The 23,812-nt window shown below is 41.2% G+C and overlaps 1 protein-coding gene and 1 long non-coding RNA gene across 6 annotated transcripts in view; one reads left to right on the forward strand and one right to left on the reverse strand.

Moving 5' to 3' along the window:
• Positions 1–3,370, reverse strand: part of LOC148149862 (uncharacterized) — a 72,513-nt gene extending 69,143 nt beyond the window's left edge. The window contains exon 1 of the long non-coding RNA XR_015757149.1: positions 3,257–3,370. This is a non-coding gene — a long non-coding RNA (uncharacterized LOC148149862). The remainder of the gene's footprint in view (positions 1–3,256) is intronic.
• Positions 1–23,812, forward strand: part of colq (collagen-like tail subunit (single strand of homotrimer) of asymmetric acetylcholinesterase) — a 125,575-nt gene that overhangs the window by 17,800 nt on the left and 83,963 nt on the right. Inside the window, exons 1-3 of one of the 5 annotated variants that reach the window (XM_087986938.1) lie at positions 3,328–3,448; positions 4,806–4,947; positions 22,640–22,749. In XM_087986938.1, the coding sequence (XP_087843064.1) occupies positions 3,446–3,448; positions 4,806–4,947; positions 22,640–22,749 (255 nt within the window). In that variant the 5' untranslated portion in view covers positions 3,328–3,445. Of the gene's footprint in view, positions 1–3,327; positions 3,449–4,781; positions 4,948–22,639; positions 22,750–23,812 lie in introns of those variants that run through there. The other 4 variants (XM_043689504.2, XM_087986939.1, XM_043689503.2 and 1 more) reach the window with 4 other exon arrangements.

The following is a 23,812-nucleotide window of genomic DNA, read 5'->3' on the forward strand; positions in this document are numbered from 1 at the left end:
TTCTAAGTGTAGCTGGGGCAAAACCATGGAACTTCTTCACTCATACCATTTTGGGTACCAAATGGACTGCAGCAGTTCAAGAAGGCAGCTCACCACCACTTTAGATTAGATTAGATTAGATTACAGTGTGGAAACAGGCCCTTCGGCCCAACAAGTCCACACCGACCCGCCGAAGCGAAACCCACCCATACCCCTACATTTACCCCTTACCTAACACTACGGGCAATTTAGTATGGCCAATTCACCTGACCCTGCACATCTTTGTGATGTGGGAGGAAACCAGAGCACCCGGAGGAAACCCACGCAGACACGGGGAGAACGTGCAAACTCCACACAGTCAGTCGCCTGAGGCGGGAATTGAACCCGGGTCTCTGGCGCTGTGAGGCAGCAGTGCTAACCACTGTGCCACTGTGCCGCCCACTTCCTAAAGGGCAATTAAGGATGGGCAATAAGTATTGGCCCAGCTCGTGATGTCTGATTCCCATGTATTAATAAAACATGATGATAACATTTGGGAAATAAATATTCCATGGTTCACGAATGGCAGCATATTCTGCCCTTATAATACATCTAGCTGTTAGGACTGTCCAGGTCAAAGATATGCCAGTGGGGAGATCATTTCTGGGAAGCGACCAATTCAGTGGTTAGGTCCATGTTCATTCTCCCGTTCAACACAGTGGGCCAATTATCACTGCCACTGTAAAGGATGCAAAAACACTGACCGCTTCAGTGGAGGCAGACACCCCTCACTGTGAGGCCAATATGAGTGCCACAAAGGATTAGCGACTGTGGAAGGGGGAAAAGATTTGTGGTAGGTGGCATTCAGAGACACCTATCTTCACAATTTCCTCACTCAAAGGCAAGGCTGTGATATAGAGAGGCATGTGATCCTGTCTTTTGCTGGCAGTGGGTCATTCAACAGCTTCAAACACAATAGCTTACCTACCAGTGAGCTCTTACAGTGAAGGTCCTGTGGGCTGTTGGCAAGATCTCTGAGTGTTATTTCATTGATAATTATGAACCCAGATTACCTTCCCATCACTATTGAGTGGATAGACCTGGCAGTGTTTGCTCCATCTCTGACAAAACCATTTGAGCAAGAAGTCGGAGAGCTAGTCTGACCTGTAACTTTCAATTTCTATGTTGGCCCTGCTTCCAAACCTGCTACTATGGACCCAGTGATCAGCCCACCTTTTGAAAGGACGACCAGAATGAAGACCAGATACACCATACCAGGAGTAAGAAAAGGGATAATGCTAATAATTAAATATGACATAATATAAAGTTGCTAGAAGTGTTGTTAGCTCAGAGGATCAATCATTTAAGTCAGTATGGATAGACTGCTGATGGAAACAGTGCCTGAGAGACAGAATGTTAAACAAACATAACTGGATAGTGTAACGAAGACAATGTAAAAACTGTGGTGACTTTGATGTTCACATATACAGAAGAACCTCGATTATCTGAATATCAATTATCCGAATATCGCATTATCTGAAGGGGATCTCAAGGTCCCAATAGAAACATTACGTCAAAGAGCTGTTTCAACTCTGATCGCATCTTTTGTATACAGATACAATGATTAAAAACAAACTCGGCTCACTGAAATGTTGCCGTGAACAGTCCTGGGCAATCCAGGCACCGTCTCTAAATGACTGATCTCCCGCCCTCTCTCTCTACCCCCACACTTTGCCTACAGTTCTACAGAGGGGTGTACCCTAAACCCCCCTTCCCCAGATAATTTCTCCAACAGTTTCTGCCTAGTTTCTTGAACGGGAGCAGACTTCACAGAAAACTCCGAGCCCCAGAGGAAATCAATTAACCGAATAATCAATTATCTGAAAGAAATAGTGCCCACCCATCTCGTTCGAATAATCGAGATTCCTCTGTACTGGACAAATGAAATTGGGAAATATAACCTGGAAGATTAAGTTGTTGTATAATTTTGCAACAGCTTCCAAGAAAAATACATCATGGAACCAACTAGGGACAAAACTCGTACAGATCCAGCAATGGCTCAGAGTGCAATGGGATCTTGACCAGATGGTTCAATGAGCCAAGGAGTAGCAGATAGAGTTTAATTTAGATAAATGTGAGGTGTTGCATTTTGGAAAGGCAAATCAGGGCAGGATTTATAGACTTAATTAAGGTCCTGGGGAGTGTTGCTGAACAAAGAGATGTTGGAGTGCAGGTTCATAGCTCCTTGAAAGTGGAGCCATAGATACATAGGACAGTGAAGAAGGTGTTTGGTATGCTTTCCTTTATTGGTCAGAGCATTGAGTACAGGAGTTGGGAGGTCGTGTTGCAGCTGTACAGGACATTGGTTAGGCCACTTTTGGAATATTGTGTGCAATTCTGTTCTCCCTCTTATAGGAAGGATGTTGTGAAACTTGAAAGGGTTCAGAAAAGATTTACAAGGATGTTGCCAAGGTTGGAGGCATAGGGAGAGGCTGGATAGGCTGAGGCTGTTTTCCCTGGAGTGCTGGAAGCTGAGGGGTGATGTTGTTGATGTTTATAAAATCATGAGGGGCATGGATAGGTTAAATAAACAAGGTATTTTCACTGGGGTGGGGGAGAACTAGAGAATTAGAGTCCATAGGTTTAGGGTGAGAGGGCAAATATTTAAAATGGACATGAGGGTTACTTTTTTACACAGAGGGTGATACGGGTATGGAATGAGCTGCCAGAGGAAGTGGTGGAGGCTGGTACAATTGCAACATTTAAAAGGCATCTGGATGGGTATATGAATGGGAAGGGTTTGGAGGGATATGAGCCGGGTGCTGGCAGGTGAGACTAGATTGGGTTGGGATATCTGGTCAGCATGGATGAGTTGGACTGAAGGGTCTGTTTCCATGCTGTACATCTCTATGACTCTAAATAGAGTGGTATCTTTATTGGGTTTGGAATCAATGGAGTCATATACATGCAGGTAAGTGTTAGGTTAGACTGGGACAGTATTTCCTTTTGGGATGGTATATATTTCTCAATTAATAGAGGATTAACTGCACTGTGATATTAATGGGGGCAGTACCTTTCTTAGATTCTCAGTTTGATTAACATGGTATCTTCCTGGGATTATTGACGGATGGCCATATTTTCCTGTGTGGGATACAGGACACCTTGTAGAGTTATATAGATTCAGACAGGTTCAGTCGAAATCCATTAGAATTATCCGATACAGATATTCAGATTAGAATCACTTTCAATGAAGGGAAATCATAGAAGAATAGGGAATACAGTAGCTTTTAATCCTTACTGTTCGATGCATCCACATGGAAAATGACAAATCAGCACTCCTGGACATCACACTGCTGTGCTCCGGTCGATCATGGAGCAGCCTCGGATTTAATGCACGCAGTTAAATAAAAGGGTTGGTAAACTATTTTTTTAAAAATCAACTGAGACAGTCAACCGCGAGAGCTGAAGGTGTGTCCATGCCCACTGTATGGTAAGCAAACAATTCCTCACTCGAGCAGCTTCTGTGCTTTGCTTGAGAGAAATACCCGAACCACTTGGAATTACAGAATTTACTTCGTTCCGTCTGATCGGGGTGTGTATTCTGGCTGAAGATGCATGAATATCACTGATGCCGATGTGACAAATAAACGGAGTGCGCACACCTACTGAAATCCGTCTTTCTAAAGCGTGAATTGTATTTTTAGGTCGTCATTAAACGAACATACACTTTTTAAAGTGACATTTTCAAGGTGGAAACTGAACACATCTCCACTGTATGTGGCAGATTGATACAATATTGGGCTTGTCCAATGACTTAATACTCACTGTACACTGAATGTACACAGACTGTACACTGTACACCGGCTGTATACTAACTGCACACTGACTGTGGTTCTGGGTGATGTGGTGTTGTAGATATACGTGCAGCCACAAGCATAAGAATGTAATTTTAAAATAATTTTGGAATTATATAACAATAAACGTTATTCCATGTGTGTTCTTTATTTTGTCCCAGGAATAATAGCCATTTGGTAAAATATTATATAATGAAATACAATAAATATCAGGAGATTTTAAAATGTAGGGTACTTTGATCCTTTTTATTAAAATAATATCAGAACGTCTCTGATAAGGTTTAACTGCGGCTCACCCAAAATTCACTTGAGGGCTAGATTTATTGCAATGATGTTAATGTTGCGATTACTCGGGTGGTGGTTTAAACGTGAGGAGTCTCAGGAACTCTGTGGACTGGGATTAACGTGAGAAGTACCTTTCTTGGTCTGCTCCCTTCATTGGGATTGGGATTAATAAAGGGATTGTTGAATTGTAACTGTTTTGTTGGAGACAGTTTCTCTGTTGTTTAACAAACGGCGTTTCTGGTTTCAAATTTGCACATTCCATTTTAAAGCTGTGAGCACTCATATACTGTATTTGTAGGTGTGTCCGCTCATATGGACCTGTACTTCATGCCAACACAATGCATACCCTGTGTATAGTTTGGAAAGGGGGAGTGCGTCTGTGTGGTGATTGGATAATTGGAAATGCACAAAGTGAGAAATAAAACTCTTGATACTTGCAAAGGCGTCTTTGGAGTTTGAGACGTGGAGCCTCCAAACTGAGAATGGCCCACCGGAGCCCGGTGAAAGTATACGTGTGTGTGTTTAAGTATCTACATTGTCTGATCATTTGCTCCAGCCATCATCTTGTAGCAGCAATGAGCGATGCCAGGGTCTAATGTCCGCCCTGGGGCTTGTGTTGTAAAAGCAGCTGGTGGACTTTCGGTTTAAATATAGCCTCTGTGCAGTAAGCAGACTTAATGGGAAATGTTTACCATTCTTCCCCAAAAGGCAACAGCGACTCCAGCGTCAAGTATGAATTGTAGCCGAGCCGGGATGTTCCCAATCGCCTTCGGTGTTGGCCTCCAGCTCTTTCTGTGCCATGTGTTGGCTGAATCCACCTTCTTGGACAACGCGTTCCCATTACAAGCAGGTAGAGTAGATGAAGTGATTGGGACTTCCTCTGCACCCCCACCCCTCCCTCGCCTGTTTTGTTCAACCCCGCTATAAAATGCATGTGCAATGTCAGGGAATGAGGGAACTTGACAGTCCTGTGTTCTTCCGAATGGGGAGTGATGCTAGCCCACCGGATGAACGGCCTGACCCGGATCAGGATGTTAGAAGCCGTTCTCGGTCCAGCACTTGGTTTCTAAACGGCCCGCGTTCAAGTCTATTTCGGTCGGTCTTCCAGGAGAGAGGGCAGAGAGCAAACGTAAATTGTATTTCTAAAAATACTTCGGGTCTCTTCCTCATTGCTATGGGACACCAATCGGATGTGAGATGGTAAACAGCATCAGCTGGCCCGTCCGTATCACATATTCAGTCAGCGGTCCTGAAATAACTTGTTCAGGCGGCAAGAATTTATGGGAAACTATTTCCAATTGTTTGCGGATGTTGCCCTGGGAACGCCAAAGTCAAATAGTAATCCGTATGTTCGACTAGAGTCTGTTGAACCCAATATATTTGCAGTTATCTGTGCATCCCATTAATGAGGAACATTTGGAGAAGGATCTTCTGCACTGTATTTTGGGGTTCAGTTAGTTAAGTTGGCTGGACAGCTGGTTTGTGATACAGAATGAGCAGCTGAGGTGGCTATGAAGGACACTCCTTCTCAAACTTGCCCCTCGCCTGAGGCATGGTGACCCTCAGGTTAAATCACCTTCGGTCACCTCTCTAATGAGAGAGGAGAAAGTGAGGGCTGCAGATGCTGGAGATCAGAGCGGAAAATGTGTTGCTGGAAAAGCGCAGCAGGTCAGGCAGCATCCAGGGAGCAGGAGAATCGACGTTTCAGGCATGAGCCCTTCTTCAGGAGGGCTCATGTCCGAAACGTCGATTCTCCTGCTCCTTGGATGCTGCCTGACCTGCTGCGTTTTTCCAGCAACACATTTTCGTCTCTAATGAGAGAGCAGACTATGGCAACTTTATATTCCCAATAATACATTTCTCCATTAAATGTAAAGTCAATTTTAATTGAACGATGCAGCACTCTCCTCCATAATGCATTTTGTGGCATTTTGTTAAACTGAAGATATTGCTTCATGTAAAATTTACAAGCGATGTAACTGGCAGCCTACTTCAGAGAAACATGTGAAGGTATGTGGGGAGAATAGGCTTATATCGAAGAATATAAAACAAATACCTTTATAATGTCTGTACAATAGTAATGCCTATCATTGTTTATATTATTGTAGCATTTTCATCAGTTCTACTGAATAACAACAATGCGTCATCTCCAGTGTATCATTTATTTTGAATGCAGTATCATTAGTATTTGGCACGGGGAATATGGAGAGACAAGTTAAATTGTCTACTTTTAAAGAGGTGCAAGAACAGAGATGGGGAATGGTGGTGATGTTTATGCACCTTTGAAGATGGTGAGACAGGTTAACAAGGCAATCAATAAAGCTTTTGGACATAATGTACAGAGACATAACTGTACTGAAGCCAGAATACTGTGGTAACCAGTATAAGACACTTCTTGCACCCCAGTTAGGATACTATCCAATTCAGGAAAGATGCAAAATCTTTAGAAAGAGTTCAGAAGAGATTAACTAAAATAGTTCCAGCTGAGATTGATTAGAATTATGTGGGTCGAGTGGAGATACATTTTCCCCTGCAACTCCATTTTGCTTTAGTCCTTTCCTGCTCTCCACATAACCCCCGCCCCCAACCCCCATCACCTTTATGGTTTGCATTGCCCATAATGGGTTTTGCATGTAAATATTGAATTGGATACATACATTTTTACTGAAAGTGGATAGTAGTTCAAAAGGAAAGCAAACAAAATGCCAGTGGTGGTGAGAAGGTTGCTCAGTTGTGTTTGAATATACTTTTAGGTAGAAAATATAAGAGAGAAACTTGACGTTGTTCTCTTCAGAAAAGAGAAAACTAATAGAGGATTTAATATCAGTCTTTAACATCCTGCAGGATTTCATTAGAGTAAATAAAGTGATACAAGTGTTTCCAGTAGCGACAGATTGATAAGCAGTTGCCACAGGTCTTTTTTAGAAGAGTCTAGATTAGAGTGGTGCTGGAAAAGCACAGCAGTTCAGGCAGCATCCGAGGAGCAGTAAAATTGACGTTTCGGGCAAAAGCCCTTCATCAGGAATACAGGCAGAGAGCCTGAACGGTGGAGAGATAAGTGAGAGGAGGGTAGGGGTGGGGAGAAAGTAGCATAGAGTACAATAGGTGAGTGGGGGAGGGGATGAAGGTGACAGGTGGAAAAGAAGATAGGCAGGTAGGACAAGTCATGGGGACAGTGCTGAGCTGGAAGTTTGGAACTGGGGTGAGGTGGGGGAAGGGGAAATGAGGAAACTGTTGAAATCTACATTGATGCCATAGGGTTGAAGTGTTCCGAGGCGGAAGATGAGGCGTTCTTCCTCCAGGCGTCTGGTGGTGAGGGAGCGGCGGTGAAGGAGGCCCAGGACCTCCATGTCCTCGGCAGAGTGGGAGGGGGAGTTGAAATGTTGGGCGGTGTGGTTGATTAGTGCGGGTGTCCCAGAGATGTTCCCTAAAGCGCTCTGCTAGGAGGCGTCCAGTCTCCCCAGTGTAGAGGAGACCGCATTGGGAGAAACGGATACAATAAATGATATTGGTGGATGTGCAGGTAAAACTTTGATGGATGTGGAAGGCTCCTTTAGGGCCTTGGATAGAGGTGAGGGAGGAGGTGTGGCCGCAGGTTTTGCAATTCCTGCAGTGGCAGGGGAAGGTGCCAGGATAGGAGGGTGGGTTATAGGGGGGCGTGGACCTGACCAGGTAGTCATGGAGGGAACAGTTAGAAGAGTCAGATGTGAGGGGGAAAAAGCAAATTTCAATAGGATTGAGGGGCTGGAATTTAAAATGCACTTCCCGGTTCTAGGAATGTATAACAGGTTGAATAGCTATTGGTAAATGAAATTGGATAAAGATGTGGAAGGCAAAATATTGCACAGATATGGGAAAAGAGCCAAGGTGTGGACTATATGGAGCTAATGGATGCTTAATAGTCTGAATGGCCTCTTTATGTGCTGGTCTATGATTTAATGATTATTTTATATTTAAGATATATATACATCCATAGTTAAATGTTGAGCTCACCGATCACACACGTTTTTATTAGATTAGATTAGATTAGATTAGATTAGATTAGATTAGATTACAGTGTGGAAACAGGCCCTTCGGCCCAACAAGTCCACACCGACCCGCCGAAGCGAAACCCACCCATACCCCTACATTTACCCCTTACCTAGCACTACGGGCAATTTAGCGTGGCCAATTCACCTGACCCTGCACATCTTTGTGATGTGGGAGGAAACCGGAGCACCCGGAGGAAACCCACGCAGACACGGGGAGAACGTGCAAACTCCACACAGTCAGTCGCCTGAGGCGGGAATTGAACCCGGGTCTCTGGCACTGTGAGGCAGCAGTGCTAACCACTGTGCCACCGTGCCGCCCACTATTCATGTGATGTGGGTGTCACCAGGTAGGTCTAGCATTTATTGCCTTTCCCTAATTGGCCAGAAGACAGTTAAGAGTCAACCACATTGCTGTAGGTTTGGAGTCACATGTGGACCAAACCACGTAAGGATGGCAGATTTCCTTTCCTAAAGGACATTAGTGAACCAGCTAGGCTTCTTCTTCCCCTGACAACCAGCATGGTTTAATTGTCATCATTAGACTCTCATTTCCAGATTATTATTGATTTCAAATTTCACTATCTGCCCTGGTGGGATTCAAACCCAGGCCTCCAGAACATTAACTGGTTTCTGGACAATACCTCTGGATAATACCTCTAGACTCTTGTCTACAACAACCAATTTTAAAAAAACTGCAGTGAGAATATACGAATGCAGTTTAATAAATTGCCATTTTGAATTCAATTCCACAGGGAAGCCATAACATATATTAAAGTGAGTTCTTTTTGGCCATAATTCCAGATGATTTGACTGTTGGTATACAATGGGACTGTGCATTAGTGTTAGTGCCAGGGAAAGTTCATGTTGAGTGATAAAAGATTAGCAGTGTAATATTTTCAAGAGACCAATTAGAGGAGATGGCACTGCTCAAAAACACCCCTTGCATTGGCTGTCGTTTGACAATAACAAATGTCAAACAGACCTTTGAAACACTCCAGGAACCAAGTTGAAAAAATATAATTAAGTTTGAACTTTTAATGGTTATTGAGTGATGAGGATACTTCCTGATCAAATAGCAGCACATACAGAATGGTAAGTTTCAAGTTTTGATCTTTCACAGAGTTGATTTATCTCAGCAAAACTGTGGTGCAACAACTGGCCTCATTGTTAGGAGGAATATCCAATGAGTTTCCTATTGCTGGGCACAATCTCCTGACTCTGCAAGTGCAATACCAAATTGGACCAGATCAAGATAACTGCTGGTCAATAGTCCACAGCAGCTGTTAGAAGTATTGATAGGAATATTGTGTGCAATTCTGGTCTCCTTCCTATCAGAAAGATGTTGTGAAACTTGAAAGGTTACAGAAAAGATTTCCAAAGATGTTGCCAGGGTTGGAGGATTTGAGCTATGGGGAGAGGTTGAATAGGCTGGGGCTGTTTTCCCTGGAATGTTGAAGACTGAGGGGTGACCTTATAGAGGTTTATAAAATCATGAGTGGCATGGTCAGGATAAATAGACAAAGTCTTTTCCCTGGGGTGGGGGAATCCAGAACCAGAAGACATAGGTTTAGGGTGAGAGGGGAAAGATATAAAAGGGACCTAAGGGGCAACTTTTTCACGTAGGGGTGGTATGGGTATGGATTGAGCTGCCAGAGGAAATGGTGGAGGTTAGTACAATTGCAACATTTAAAAGGTCTCTGGATGGGTTATTGAAAGGAAGGGTTTGGAGGGATATGGGCCAAGTGCTGGCAAATGGGACTAGATTAGGTTTGGATATCTGGTTGGCATGGACGAGTTGGACTAAATAGTCTGTTTCTGTGCTGTACGTCTCTATGACTCTATGACTCTAAGTGAACACATAAACTATAGCAAATGGAATTCAGTTGTGGTGATTGTGAGGTCTTTCACTTTGGACAATAAAAGGATAGAACAGTGTGCGTTCAAAATGATGGAAAGTTAGAATCAGTAAAGGTTCAAAGATAATCTTAGGTTCATGTGCAGAGATCATTGCTAAAATGTCACGAACAGATACAGAAAGTAATCAAGAAGCTCATGGAGTTCTGCCCTTTATATCTTCAAGAGGTGTAAAAGCTGTCTGTACTACCTCATTTACATACCAAATTTTCTATTCTATAAAAGCCTTCTGTTATGGACTACTCATGATTGTTTAATTAGCACACTTCATTGAGGCCAAGAATAAGTGGTTTGGCCAGCACAAATGTGACCGTCTCACAGATATCTGTCATGGGCTGATGGCCTTATCTTATATTGGTATTTATACTGAAACATTTAGGAGGGAGTACACTGTAGATTTACTGGAATGATTCATGAACATCAAGAGTTAGATTGTAAGGAGTGATTTCACAAACTCAGATTATGTTACTGAGTATTTCAAAAGTCAAGGGGTTATTGGAGTGAAATTGTCCAGATGTTAAGGGAAACATTTTGAGTCTACAGATTCTATTTCCACTGGCTTGGGGTGTCTAGGTCTTGAACATCAGCATAGTCTAAAATTTAAAGCTTGGGTGAAATTAAGAAACACTTTAATACAGGAGTCTGGAATACCCTTCTACAGCAGTTGATTCATGGTTAATTTTAAATCTGGATTGATAGATTTTTGTTAACCAATGCTATCAATGTATTTGGGGTACAGGTATGCAGGTAGAGTTCAGTCACAGGTCAGCCTTGATCTCATTGTATGGGACTGCAATGTTCCAATGCTCCTATATTTGGCTGACGCTGTGGGACCAAACCTTAGTCAGAAGGAAAGGGACTCAGGAAGAAAATACAGGTATGTAAATAAGGTTAGAAAAGCAGAGGCAGAAATTTAGATGCTATACTGGTAATCAGAAACAAACACTCAATACTCTACACAAGTACATAACTGTACATAAACAAAGATCCAGTTAGCTTGCATGGTGCGTGTTGCCAATGAGCTCGTAAAACTTTGTATTGTCTGCTCACACTACTTATAGAGCAAATGCAGTACATGTTCTAACTGCAATGTAAAGGTCTCTACCCACACCTGCAATACAACAATATTTTGCATTAAAGTGCAATTTATGGGCCATGTTAACATGCTATGTCACAGCAGATTCATTTAAATGTTTTGCCAATACAAACTGCTCCTTCCTGTGTCAATAGTTATTTGGATTCAATATATATAGCACTTGTTGCTAATTATTTTGGTAGAGCTGGGAAGCAGACAGTAATTTAAAACTAATGTAAACCATCAAATTTTATTCTAAGAAAAGTGTTAGCATTATTAAATGGAGTACTCAGTTGTACCTCTCTTATAATGCTCTTGAACCTTTGCAATACTTATTGTTCCATGTTAAGTTGCATTCTACCCTTTAGGGCATTCACTGTAGAGGGAGTTTCATAGACTGTGCAAAGTGTATGACTTCCATGGATCATGAGGGTGGAATACATTACATTGATAACAAGAGGCACTTAGCAAGTACTTGGGTTTATGTACACACTCAAGGAAAGGTTCCATAAGTGACCAAAGATAAACTTTATGGTTTGTGATGTCAAACGGGTCCCGACTTAGAGAAAGCATTGTGTGGATCTTGCTAAAATATTTGCCACTGTTGAAAGCCAGATGAGAATTGTAAGTTTTATGGTCTAACTAATGCTCGAGTCCAGGTGTTATGCTCCACCAGCAATGGCTTAAAGTCAGGGAGGGTGGGGGGAATGGGAAATACATGCTGATAGTCATACTGAGATCTGTCATTTGGGGATACCATCTGATTTTTTTTGTAACTTTCTAAGCTATACTTTATTCATTAAAATTATCTTCATATATGCATAGTCACAGATGCTGTTTGGTTCTGTACAGTAGCATATCAAGGAAACAACAAACCTTGCAGTTTGACTTTGTTCAAACAAACCAAAGACATCTCTTACACATTCAAGACTACATTTGCGTGTATTTGAGGCACTAGGAGTGTCCAGTAACTGAACAGACCCCCCCAATTAACTTCAGCAGAAAGACCTCAGACAATGGTTTTTCCTCACTGTGCCTTGGCGGCAGCTGCTCCAAGCTTTTGTGCGTCCCTCAGCGCATAGTCCTGGACCTTGGAATATGCCAGTCTGCAACACTCGGTCAAAGTCAACTTCTTGTTTTGGAAGACCAACATGCTTCAAGCAGACCAAAGAGCAACTTTGACTGAGTTGTTGGTCCTCCAGGTGCAGTTGATGTTTATCTCGTTGTACGTCCTGGGGAACAGTCAAATGTGGGCTACATTGGCATTTATATTGAAACATTTAAGACTACTCCTAGCAAGCCTCATGGCTGCTCAAGGGCACAGCCTCTTAAACCAGCAGAAGTGTCAAAATGTGCATGGTGAGTGAGATTGAAACACTCCTGCAAACTTGCCCAAAATACCATGTTCTTTTTTCTGTGGAATTTCTAAATAGTTTTGTAGAATTGCTACATTTAATAAAATCAACAGGAAGTGCAAAACAGAACTGCTATAAAAACAGGGCACAGAGACAATGCAACAGAATCTTGCATATCTTGAATTTTTCTAATTTGATCCTGCTCAGCCTGTACTGTCAGGGTCTGAAATACCTTCTGGAAGCAGGCCACCATGTACAACTTCAAACTATTTGTGGTCTTTATGGAGTGTGCTAATTAGCCATTCATGAGCACTCTGTGACAGAAAGACTTTATGGAAAGAAGTCCATGCAAACCAGCATGATGATATTCCTTACCCATGAACCTCTTTAATTCTATTGTTCTCTAACAATGATGCAGGTTTCATTGAGACTGTCAGAACAATACTGTACATAGTCAATTTACCTACAAACACAGTTGATGCATTTCCAATTACTCTACAGTATTCATAATAAATTAATACTCCAATCCAACAGCTCTACCTTACCTGCATATACTAGATTCAGCAATGTATTTCTTATTGTTTGGATGAAATTGCTTGTTGTAGTCATGTGACCACTGTCATGAAGCACACACCGCACATGAATTTATTACAAACAGTTCAAAAAAGAGACAATGAAAGCAAGGCAGTTTTCCTCTGAGCTGATAACATGGTGTCAGAGTGGAACTGAGATTGTGTTGTGGAGCTGTAGAGAAGAACAGTTGTTTTAAAAAAAGGAACAGCAGAATGTTCAGAGTTGCTGAAGGTTTCTAAAAGCCACAAAAAAGAGGCAGGCCTGACTGAAAGCCCCATGGTAAGACACAATAGCTGCAAACATTCCTGCCCCAGCGCTGGTTGAAATGAAATGTAATACAAAATAGAACTGTTTTTTCTTTCCATTTACGGTGATGAACCTGTCAAATTGAAATGGAGTTAATTAACGTGTTGGAACAAATGAAAGTAGCAACATTCTTAACATTGAATGGGAGAAACTGTTACAAGTTGTATTCTAGTCTTAAACTCTGAAGAACAAAAATGACTGCTGAAATTTTAATGCCTTCAGGACACATTTGAACCATAGACTGAACGTGACATATGACTGGCATGTTCAATGTTCAACATTAAGGCTGAAGGTGAAAAAGAGCTGATTGTTTTCAAATCTTTTGTGGCTCAGTGGTAGTGTCCCTACCCTGGGACAAGAGGGCCAGGTTCAAGTCCCACTTGCTCCAGATGTATCTAATAACATTTCTGATTGATTAGAAAAAATAGATATGTGACTAAATTGACACAGCTCACAGAATTCTACAATTCAGAAACCTGAGTGATGATTTAATCAGAGATAGAATTATTACAGAAATAAGAGATCCTACTGCAATAGTGCAACTGCAAAGGGAAGGGACTTTAGTTAATCCACGATATGAAGAAGTAGTCAAGACCTGTGCTCTATTTTGATAAGAGGCTCAGATTAGTCCACTATATTGAAAAACTTCGACCCTTCAAGTGCAACAATGTTTCAACAACCCTCAAAGCTTTATACGAGACAGGGCAAAGCAGCTTCTTGATTGGCTCTACATCTACAGATATTGGCTGACTTCACAACTGTAACAGCAGTACACATCATTTGTAAGATGGCATTGCAGAAATTCATCAATGCACCTTGGACAGTATCTTCCGAACACATGTTGCCACCTGTAAGGATAAGGGCAGTGAATAATGGGAACACCATCACCTTCAAACCACTCACCTTCCCACTGTCTTGGAAATATATCATTGTTCCTTCACTGTCACTGGATCAAAATCCTGGAGCTACCTCACAAACGGCTGTGGGTGTAGATGCTCTGAATGGTCTACAGCAGTGCTCACAAATCTGCTCATCACCACCTTCTCCTGTGCAATTGGTGGCATCCGTTAGCCTCAGGAGACCATGAATCTGCACCTGGGATGTCTTGCTTCAACCTTTGTGGGTAGAGCAGCATCTGTCATGGCTGTAGAGGCCCATGTGGGAGTGGCAGTCTCGGCTGCAGCGACTGCATTTGAAGGCGCAGTACTCCGGTGTTGTCTTGGAGTTGTTTTTTTTCAGCGGGAACGCTTTTCTTCAGCAGCAAGCCTCAGCTTCTCTTCTCTTTTTAGGAATGAGCAATAAATGCTGGCCCAGTCCATGATGCCCAACTCCTCTGAATAGAAGCTAAAAAGTAGTAAAAACCAGCAAGTATCCACAGAATAGCCAACAAGATCCAAGGACAAGTTGCAAGTATTGCGAGGGTCATCATATAAAACAAAAGAGTTCAAGTTTAGCAAATGGAAGGTAGTTAACCTGCAAGAATTTAAATCAGGTTGTGTGCAAAAGCTTAACTAGGAAGAAGTCAAGTTGGTTCACAAAGCCAAGAGACTCTTGCTCAGGAGATGTTGGATGGCAATTGTGATCAATCCAATGTGAATACCAGAGAGATGTCAGATGAAGATTCCGAGGGACTCAATCGATACCTTAGGGCAAATTGACAATGTCCGGTCTAAAAAAGGAATGTTGGTTTGTAATTATTGTGATTTAAGATAGCACAACAACAGCATCAAGTCAATATGAAGTACTCAATAGACATGGTGTTTCCTGCAACTTTGAGCCCCAGATCTGTGGAAAGTTACACAAAGTAGTGACTGAATGATGCTCATCCTACATGGACAAATTTAGCGTCTAATAATATGGCATGAATGAAGACCTATAATTCTAGATATCGGACATGAAGATAAAGCCACTCATCTCAGAAGCAAGACAGAACTCAGCCTAATAATCCAGGAGAGAGTGCTGTGTACCGTTCTGTTTGCTACACTATAGGAAGGCTGAGATTGCACTAGAGAAGGCATAGAGGAGATTCACCAGGATGTTATCTGGGCAAGAGCAATTCAGTTATGAAGGAGAGACTAGACATATTAGAGCAGAGAAAGCTGAGAGGGAACCTGATTGAGATGTACAAAGTTATGAGGTGCATAGATAGGTAGATAGAAGCTTTTCCCACTAGGAGAAGGGTTAAGCCCAGATCAACCAATCAATAGGCAAGCAACAGTGCAAAACAGAAAAGGTCTGACTGCAATCCAGAAAAGAAAAACTAATGCCAAAGTGAAAAAACGAAAAGACTGCCTTGCTGGATATAGTCAGTAATCAATATGGCCTTGTCAAAAGCAGATCCTGTCTGACAAATTTAATTGAGCTATTCAATGAAGTGACACAGTCAGTGGATGAGGGTAGTGCTGTGGCAGAGTATATTTAGACTTTCAGAAAGTATTTTGATATGGTGCCACATGGCAGTTTGGTTAGCATTTAGAAATGTCTGGGATTGATGGGTCCCAGGAAACTTGGATTAGAAGTTGGCTGAAAGATAGAAAACAGAGGGTAGGTATAGACTGGCATTTCTCAGACTGGAGTTGAGTTGAAAGTAATGTTCCTCAGGAACTGGTGTTGAGACCTTAGTTTTTTTTGAATTTTATAAAAAATTTGGAGATGGGTGTTTAGGGCAAAATCTCAAAATTTGCAGAAGATTATAAGCTGGGAGAACAGTGAATTGTGAGATCAATGTTGGGCAACTTCAGCAGGACATTGAAAAGTTAGCCAAATTGACAGACACCTGGCAGATGAATTTCAGTGCAGAGAAATATGAGGTAAGGAGAAACATGGAGAGACAATGCAGGCTCAATAGTGTAACTTTGAGGTGAGTACAGAAGCAAAGGGGACCTCAGGGTTCATGTACGCAATTCTCTGAAGGTGACCAGGAAAGTTGAAAAAGTGGTAAAAAAGGATTGCAGGATCTTTAAGTTTATAAATAGAGGCATAGTGTATAAAGGCAAGGAAGTGACGCTGCACCTCTACAAGTCATTGATCAGACCACATTTGGGCAGTTCTGGGAACCTTTTTAAGGAAGGATGTTAAAGCCCTGGTGATGGTGCAAAGGAGATTTACTGGAATAATATGAGGAATGAAAGATTTTAGATATAAGGAAAGATGAGAGAAATTGAGGTTATTCTCCTTGGTGGAGAGAAGATTAAGAGGTGACATTATTGGGGTGTTCAAAATTATGGACAATTTTAACAGGGTAAAGAAGGATATTCTGTTTCTGCTGGTATGTCAGTTGGTATGTCAGTAACGAGGGGTTACAATTTCATGATTGTCAGCAAGAGAGCTAGAAGTGATATGAGGAGAAACTTCTTTATTCAGAGAATTATTCAGATTTGGAATGCACTGCCTAGGAAAGTGTTGGAGGCAGATTCCTTAGGAAGTTTCAAAAGAGAGCTGGATATATATTTGAAATTGATGAAATAGCAGGCTATGGAGATAAGCCTATTCTCCAGCCCAATGTGGGCAGCTCTTTTGGGAGCTGGTGATGGATAGAATGGTCTCTTTCTGTACCACAAAATTTTATGATTTTATTTTGAATGATAGGACCCAAGGAAGTATAGCAATCTGAGGACTTTGGTGTGTTTGCCCATAGATCCTTGAAGGCAACAGGACCAATACCTAACGTGTTTAAGAAGGCATATGGGCTACTTGCCTTTATTAATCAAGGCATTGAATACAAGGGTAAGGTGATTATGATGGAGCTGTATGCAACATTAATTAGCTGGAGAACTGTGTACAGTTCTGGTCACCACACTATAAGATGGATGGGATTGCACTTGTGATGATGTAGAGGATATTCACCAGGATGTTGCCTGGGATAGAGCAATTCAGGTACAGAGAGAGAGTATATAGATTGAGGTTGATTTTCTCAGAACAGAGAAAGCTGGGAGGGAATGTACAAAGATGTACAAAGTTATGAGATGCGTAGATAGGGTAGATAGAGAGAAGCTTTTCCCATTAGTAGAAGGTTCAACAACTTGGAAGTACAGTTTTAAGGTAAGGTGCAGGAGGTTTAGATGGACTTTAAGGAAAATGTTTTTACCCAGAACCTGGTGAGTATCTGGAACTCACTGCCTAAAAGCATGACAGGGATGGATGTCCTCAAGGCATTTATCAAATGTTTAGATGTACACTTGTAAAGCCATAGCATATAATGCAACAGGAGGGCTCCTATGTTGCAGTGGTAATGTCCCTACCTCTCAGCCAGAAGGCCTGTGTTCAAGTCCTATCTGCTCAAGAGGAATGTTGTACCATGTCTGAACTGGTTAATTGAGCCTATACTGTGCTGTACTGTTCTAAGGCTGCATGGCAAGTACTGGTAAATTAGATTACAGTAGATGCTTGATGACCAGTGTGGACATAATGGGCAGAATGGCCTTTTTCAGTGGTGTAGAAACTTTTTGTCAAGACCTTCAATCTATTTCATACATGAGGATCACAGTTACAAAGTGAGTTGCTGGCTTTACTTATTTCAAAGGTGTAACATTAATGAATAGGCAGTAAAAACCATAACGCGTTGAGGCCACATACACTGTTCTGAATTCTGCTGAGCTTCATAACTGAAAAATGTATTTACTTTGCATAGTTAGGGTCGACTGAAAACGATACTTCCAAGGGACTAAGAAGCATGGGAGTTGACATTGAAGAAGTTGAATACTGCTACTTGAAAAACATTTGATTCTGTGATCTGGTTTAATAAAAGAATCAATTCACTGGCATGTTAGAGTATGCAGTTACATACAGACCTTTGTAAGGAGATCAGATAAATTGAAGTCACTATTCAAAATCCACCTTCATGAGAGACTTTTATATTCTATTTGAAGACATTCCCAGGAAGAATAATTACCACTTGTCAGATGTTCTTGTTGTATTGATGTACAAATACAAGTCTTGATTTGAAGTTCTGCTGGTGTAGAGGAATCACACTGTCATATGAACATGTCAACCACTGTCGGCATGTGATTTGATAGATAGCTGTTACCATATCTGGGTCTAGAGGGCCAAAGCAGCTCAAACACGTCATTGTAATAATCAGGTACAAGTTACACCATAATTTGGACAATGTTATAAAGGGCATTGGGAAACCTCAGGACTGTTCTCTCTAAGGTCATAAGATATTCTTAATTCCTCAAAGTACTGTGTGGATGGGTCAATTGAAAATTCCAAGCCTGAGATTTTTGTTCAAAGGTGATCAAAAAATATGAAACAAGGACTGTTAAATGGACCTTGGGTATAGATTCACCGTAATCGTATTGAATGACAGTATGTGTGACACTCACTTCTGTTTCCTTGTCCAGTTGTTGTAATTGTCAGATATTGTGTTGCAAATTATTATTTTGTTGTGAAGAAAAATCAATATTGTTTTAGTTTGTAAATCTGTCAGCAAGCCAGTTGAAGGTGAATTCGTGACACATCACAGCACTGCTTTAACTTTAAATAGATTGGTGCAGGTGATGCAATTGAAAAACCCCCAGGCATGCATTTCTGTGAAAAGTGAACAAGAGAAGGGAATAACTTCTAGATTGGAAAGGGTGGACCTGCTTAAAGTGATTTGTGTCAAATCATTGAGGGATGAGATGACTATGAAACATCCTAAATCTCAATTATTACTTTAAATAAATATTTCACCAACATCGAGGTATCCTGTTTTCGGAGATACTGGACAATGGAGCATAATAGCTTATATTGAATGGCAGAGCAAGCTCGAGAGGCTGAATTGCCTACTCCTGCACCTAGTTCTAATATTCCCATGTTCTTAAATGACGATGCTTGGAATCCAATCAATAGAGTTTTTTTTTTGCTTTTTATTTTTAAACTACTTCCTTCCCAAGTCCTCATCTGCACAGTGTTCTTTGACAGCAAATGCCAGTATTACACTCTGAAACTGGGTGCAACTCCAGTATTTAATGCCCGCCTGTGTTCGTCACTCACAGCTCTGCCACATGTTGTAATATAGGCACAATCACTGTCTTCCTGTCCCCAGAACCAGCATTCAGTGAAAATAGTTAATGTGGTGAGAAATTCCCCTTTCCCAGTCTTAGATCACTGCTCATCACCACAAAAAAGGTACACATTTCAATCAGGTGTATATGAGTTCTTTTTATTGGTCATCAGGGTGACAACTATTGTTGAACAACACATCTGGCTCTGAAAAAAAAATTATTTACAGAGAGGTGTTAAATGTCACCATTTAGATTGCTTGCTTATTAGATTCCTTAAACTTTTAATTTAAGATATTTTTAAATGACATTTTGTCTTCTACTCCCATCCCACAAGTATGCTGAACATTTCCCCCATGATTTTGTTTTGAAAAATTATTTTATTTTAGAGCTATTAATTTCTCATTTAGGTTGTTTATTGAAAGTTTAGTGAATTATTGAAAGTGATTAAGTGTTTAGACAGCTTGATGGCATCCCGATAGCTACATGCTGTAAACTCCCTAGAAGTCACTGCATGGTAAAAGTCAAATGCTGCTCAATGTCCCATATCCCCATCGCACTCTGCATTCAATTGACAATGGGAAGTGGAACGTGATCGCATGTGCAAAAGGTCTGACTGGAGTCATTATCATTTCATCCACTCATTTCAATTGCAATTAAAACTTCCACTTTTATTCCATATCGAATTCATTTTTAAATTACTGCACAATTGTTTAATTTGCACATTCTTTTATTGTGGTTTGGATAGCAGTGAAAGTACAGTGTAAAACAAGACGCTCAGCAGATCAGGCAGTAACAGCAGTGACAGACAGAGTGGGTGTTTATGGTAGGTCGCCAACCTGGAAAGCTGGGCAGAATCTTGCCAACCACATGGAGGAAGGCTTGCAGGCAGGCCTGGGAGCAAACTGTGACACTTGTGCATCTGTCTCGCTCCTTGATATGCTCCAAACTCAATGATTCTGGTGGATACCTGGACAATGTGGGAAAAGCCTCCTGATTGTAGCACAGCTTTGTGAGCTGATCAACTGGGGCAGGTTTCTGATGGTGCAGAGAACTTCCTAGTGTTGCGTAGGCTCCTTGCTGAGTCGGAAGGCTATCAGCAACTTGGAAGTGGCATCCTAGTGGCAGCAGTTTGGAGGGCCATTGGGAGTCCCTGTCACTTGTCCCATGAACGTGCAACAAAAGTTTAAAGGCTACTGCTCTTGTGCTTCTTTTTATGAACATTGTGAGAGTGCACCTAGGGTGCCATGTACATGGGTAGCTCTGTGGCTCAGTGGTCAGCACAGCTGCTGCATAGTGCCAAGGACCTGGTTCAATTCCAGCCTTGGGCAACTGTCTGTATAGAGTTTGCAAATTCTCCCTGTGTCTGTGTAAGTTTCCTCCCATTGTCAAAAGATGTGCAGGTTATGTGGTTCGGCCATGGTGAATTGCCCTGGAGTGTCCGTGGTTATGCAGGCTGGTTGCATTAGCCATGGAAAATGCAGGGTTACAGGGATGGGATTGGGATGCACTTTGGAGGGTCATTGTGGACTCAATGGGCCAAATGGCTGCTCTATCCTGAAGGGGTTCTTTAAGGTTTTTAGTCATCTTTCTTAAGGATGTTTGCTTTGGAAGCAGTTCAAACAAGGCTGATTCCTGGGATAAGTGCTTTTATGAGGAAAGGTTGATAAGATTGTGCCTAAACTCATTGGAGTTGAGAAGAATGAAAAGTGGCCTTATTGAAATATGTAAGTTCTTAATGGGGCTTGTTGTTGTTGGCATTGAATGGATATTTCCTCTTTGGGGGGAAGTCTAGAACAAGGGGGCATAGTTTTAAAATAAGGAAATATCCTGTTTCAGACAGAGATAAGAAGGAATTTCTTCTGAGTCATCTGTGTTTGGAATCTCCTCTTCCAGCAAGCAGTGGATTCTGCTCATTAAATGTGTATTAAAATAGATGAAGATTTTTTGATCGATAGATTTTGGGTTAAGAGCAGCAGGCAGGCAAATGAAGTTAAGGCCACAAGTAGATCAGTCATCATCTTATTGAACGGTGGACTACACTTACTGGGTTGATTTGCCTACTCTGCAGCTATGTTTAAGTTAATTTGTTTATGCAATTCCTTTGAAAATTGAATGCATCAGTGCTGTCTAACGGGGACATTGAAACTTACAAAGTGAAAGTAAAGAAGTTAGACTTTTGACTAGCAATGATCTCTCTGCAATCACCCCATCCCCATGACAAGCTTACAGCTTACCTTAGCTTCAAACATTTAAAAGGCCAACAAGTGTAATAGAACACTTGAACAGAACTAATATTGTTGTGTGATATTCATAATGAAAAATATTACCAACTAAATTAAGACATGGCAATGTAATTGAACATTTGGATGAACTGATGCATCCTTCATTTTAAATGATTCACATGCTTGCCTTCATTGGTCGGTGCATTGAGTATAGGAGTTGGGATGACTTGTTGTGGCTGTGCAGGACATTGATGAGGCCACTTTTAGAACACTGCAATCACTTCTGAACTCCCTGCTGTAGGAAAGATGTTGTGAAACACGAAAGGATTCATATTGGGATTGGAGGGTTTGAGCTATAGGGAGAGGCTGGGGCTGTTTTCCCTGCAGTGTTGGAGGCTGACGGGTCACCTTATAGAGATTTATAAAATCATGAGGGGCATGGATAGAGTGAATACCAAAGTCTTTTTTCCCAGGGTAGGGGAGACCGAAACTATTGGGCATAGGTTTACAGTGAGAGGGGAATGATTTAAAAGGGACCTGAGGAGCAACCTTTTCATGCAGAGGGTGGTGTGTATATGGAACAAGCTGCCGGAGGAAGTAGTGGAGGCTGGTACAATTATACCATTTAAAAGGCACTTGGATGGGTACATGAATATGAAGGGTTTGGGGGGATACAAGCCAAATGTTGGCAAAAGGGACTCGATTAGTTTCGGATATCTGATCAGCACGGATGAGTTGGACCAAAGGGTTTGTTTCCGTGCTGTTTAACTCCATGCCTCTATGACTATGAATCAATACTACTTGGTGGAATTGTGTTTCTGGATACTATACTATTCCAACTATACCATATTTAAATTCTTAATGAGTCAATCAATACAAGATCAGCTTGAACAGTTATGTGGTATAAAGATCCTTTTGTCTAAAATAAAAATACTGAGTAGAAACTCTTTTTTTAGGATCAACCGTTTTGCTCCAATTTTTGAGATGCTCATTCCTTAAAATGCATATATCAAGCTGTAATTGTAGCAATAAAAGAGTGATGTCTGATTGTCCCCGATTGTATTTCTTTTGTGATGCAGCATTGGCGCCTGTGGAACATAAAAAGAGAAGCACTAACAAATGTTGTCTGCTGACCCCCCCACCACCCCCGATGTTTCCACCACCCATCTTCCGGGAAAGCAAAAGTCTTGTGAGTACCACCATATTCCTTTGTGTCATACTCATCCTACTATCATTGTTGCTCACTGCAAATTTGGTGTCTGCCCTCAACTGTGTGCTGTGTTGCTATTTATTTAAGCTTTGGAATGATATTTGCAATTTTTATCAGTTATATGGGATCTATGAAATGACAGCTGTGGAGATATTGCTACGCATTCTGATGATAGATGATACACATTATAAAGAAAAGCATTGCTCCAATTGGTTGTGAAGTGCTGTTTGTTTTGTACTTTCAGCATAAATTGGAGTGTGCAGTTTTTTGCTGATGTTCAGCTAATTACAATTGTACATAACAATATTGATATATATTGTAAAGTTAAGGGCAAATTTCTCATGACATTAATGTACTGAATATCCTGCTATGTAACTGAGCTAAATATGTTCCAAAAGTCCCAGATTTGCTGCGTGATTTAAGCGGAAGTATCTGATCCCAGCAAGCAGCAGATACTCGGAATTCCTGGCAAGAGGAATAAAACACAACACAGCTGTAATGTTGCTGTAACCAAATAGCCTCTCAACAGTTATAGTTTAGGTTTAAGCATAAAGAAAAGTCTTGTGTAAAATGACAATGGTTTGCTGGTGTCATATCTTGAGTCAGGATCTTCAGGAAAGAAACAAACTAAAATCACAAGTAAAATGTGTCATGGGTTCATCAAGTTAGCACCTCATGTCAAGCTATATCTGGGAAATATGTAAAATCATAGACTGTCCATTTTATATTAACAGATTATAAATATTCAAATTCACTGGCTATGAGAATAATTCCCTGTGTCACATTCAAACAATAATATTTCATTTTAAGCCAACAAAGTTGCAATTAGCTTTTAAGTGACAACATGCTTGAACTGACTGAAATACTCAAGCCCAACTGAGATCCTACTGGGGACCATGTTATAACCATAATATTCTCTGAATTTATATCTAGAAAGATAGAGAGGTACTAATGTGATGTAGCACTGAATGATTCTCCACTAACAGTTATTTGTCCTCATCTGAGAGTCAACAAATCTCAAAGCTGTATTCTGTTCCCTCTA

The sequence above is a fragment of the Chiloscyllium plagiosum genome, unplaced genomic scaffold (assembly GCF_037043375.1).
Source record: "Chiloscyllium plagiosum isolate Xiang-an unplaced genomic scaffold, Cpla_swu_hap1 HiC_scaffold_5, whole genome shotgun sequence".
NCBI lineage: Eukaryota > Metazoa > Chordata > Chondrichthyes > Orectolobiformes > Hemiscylliidae > Chiloscyllium > Chiloscyllium plagiosum.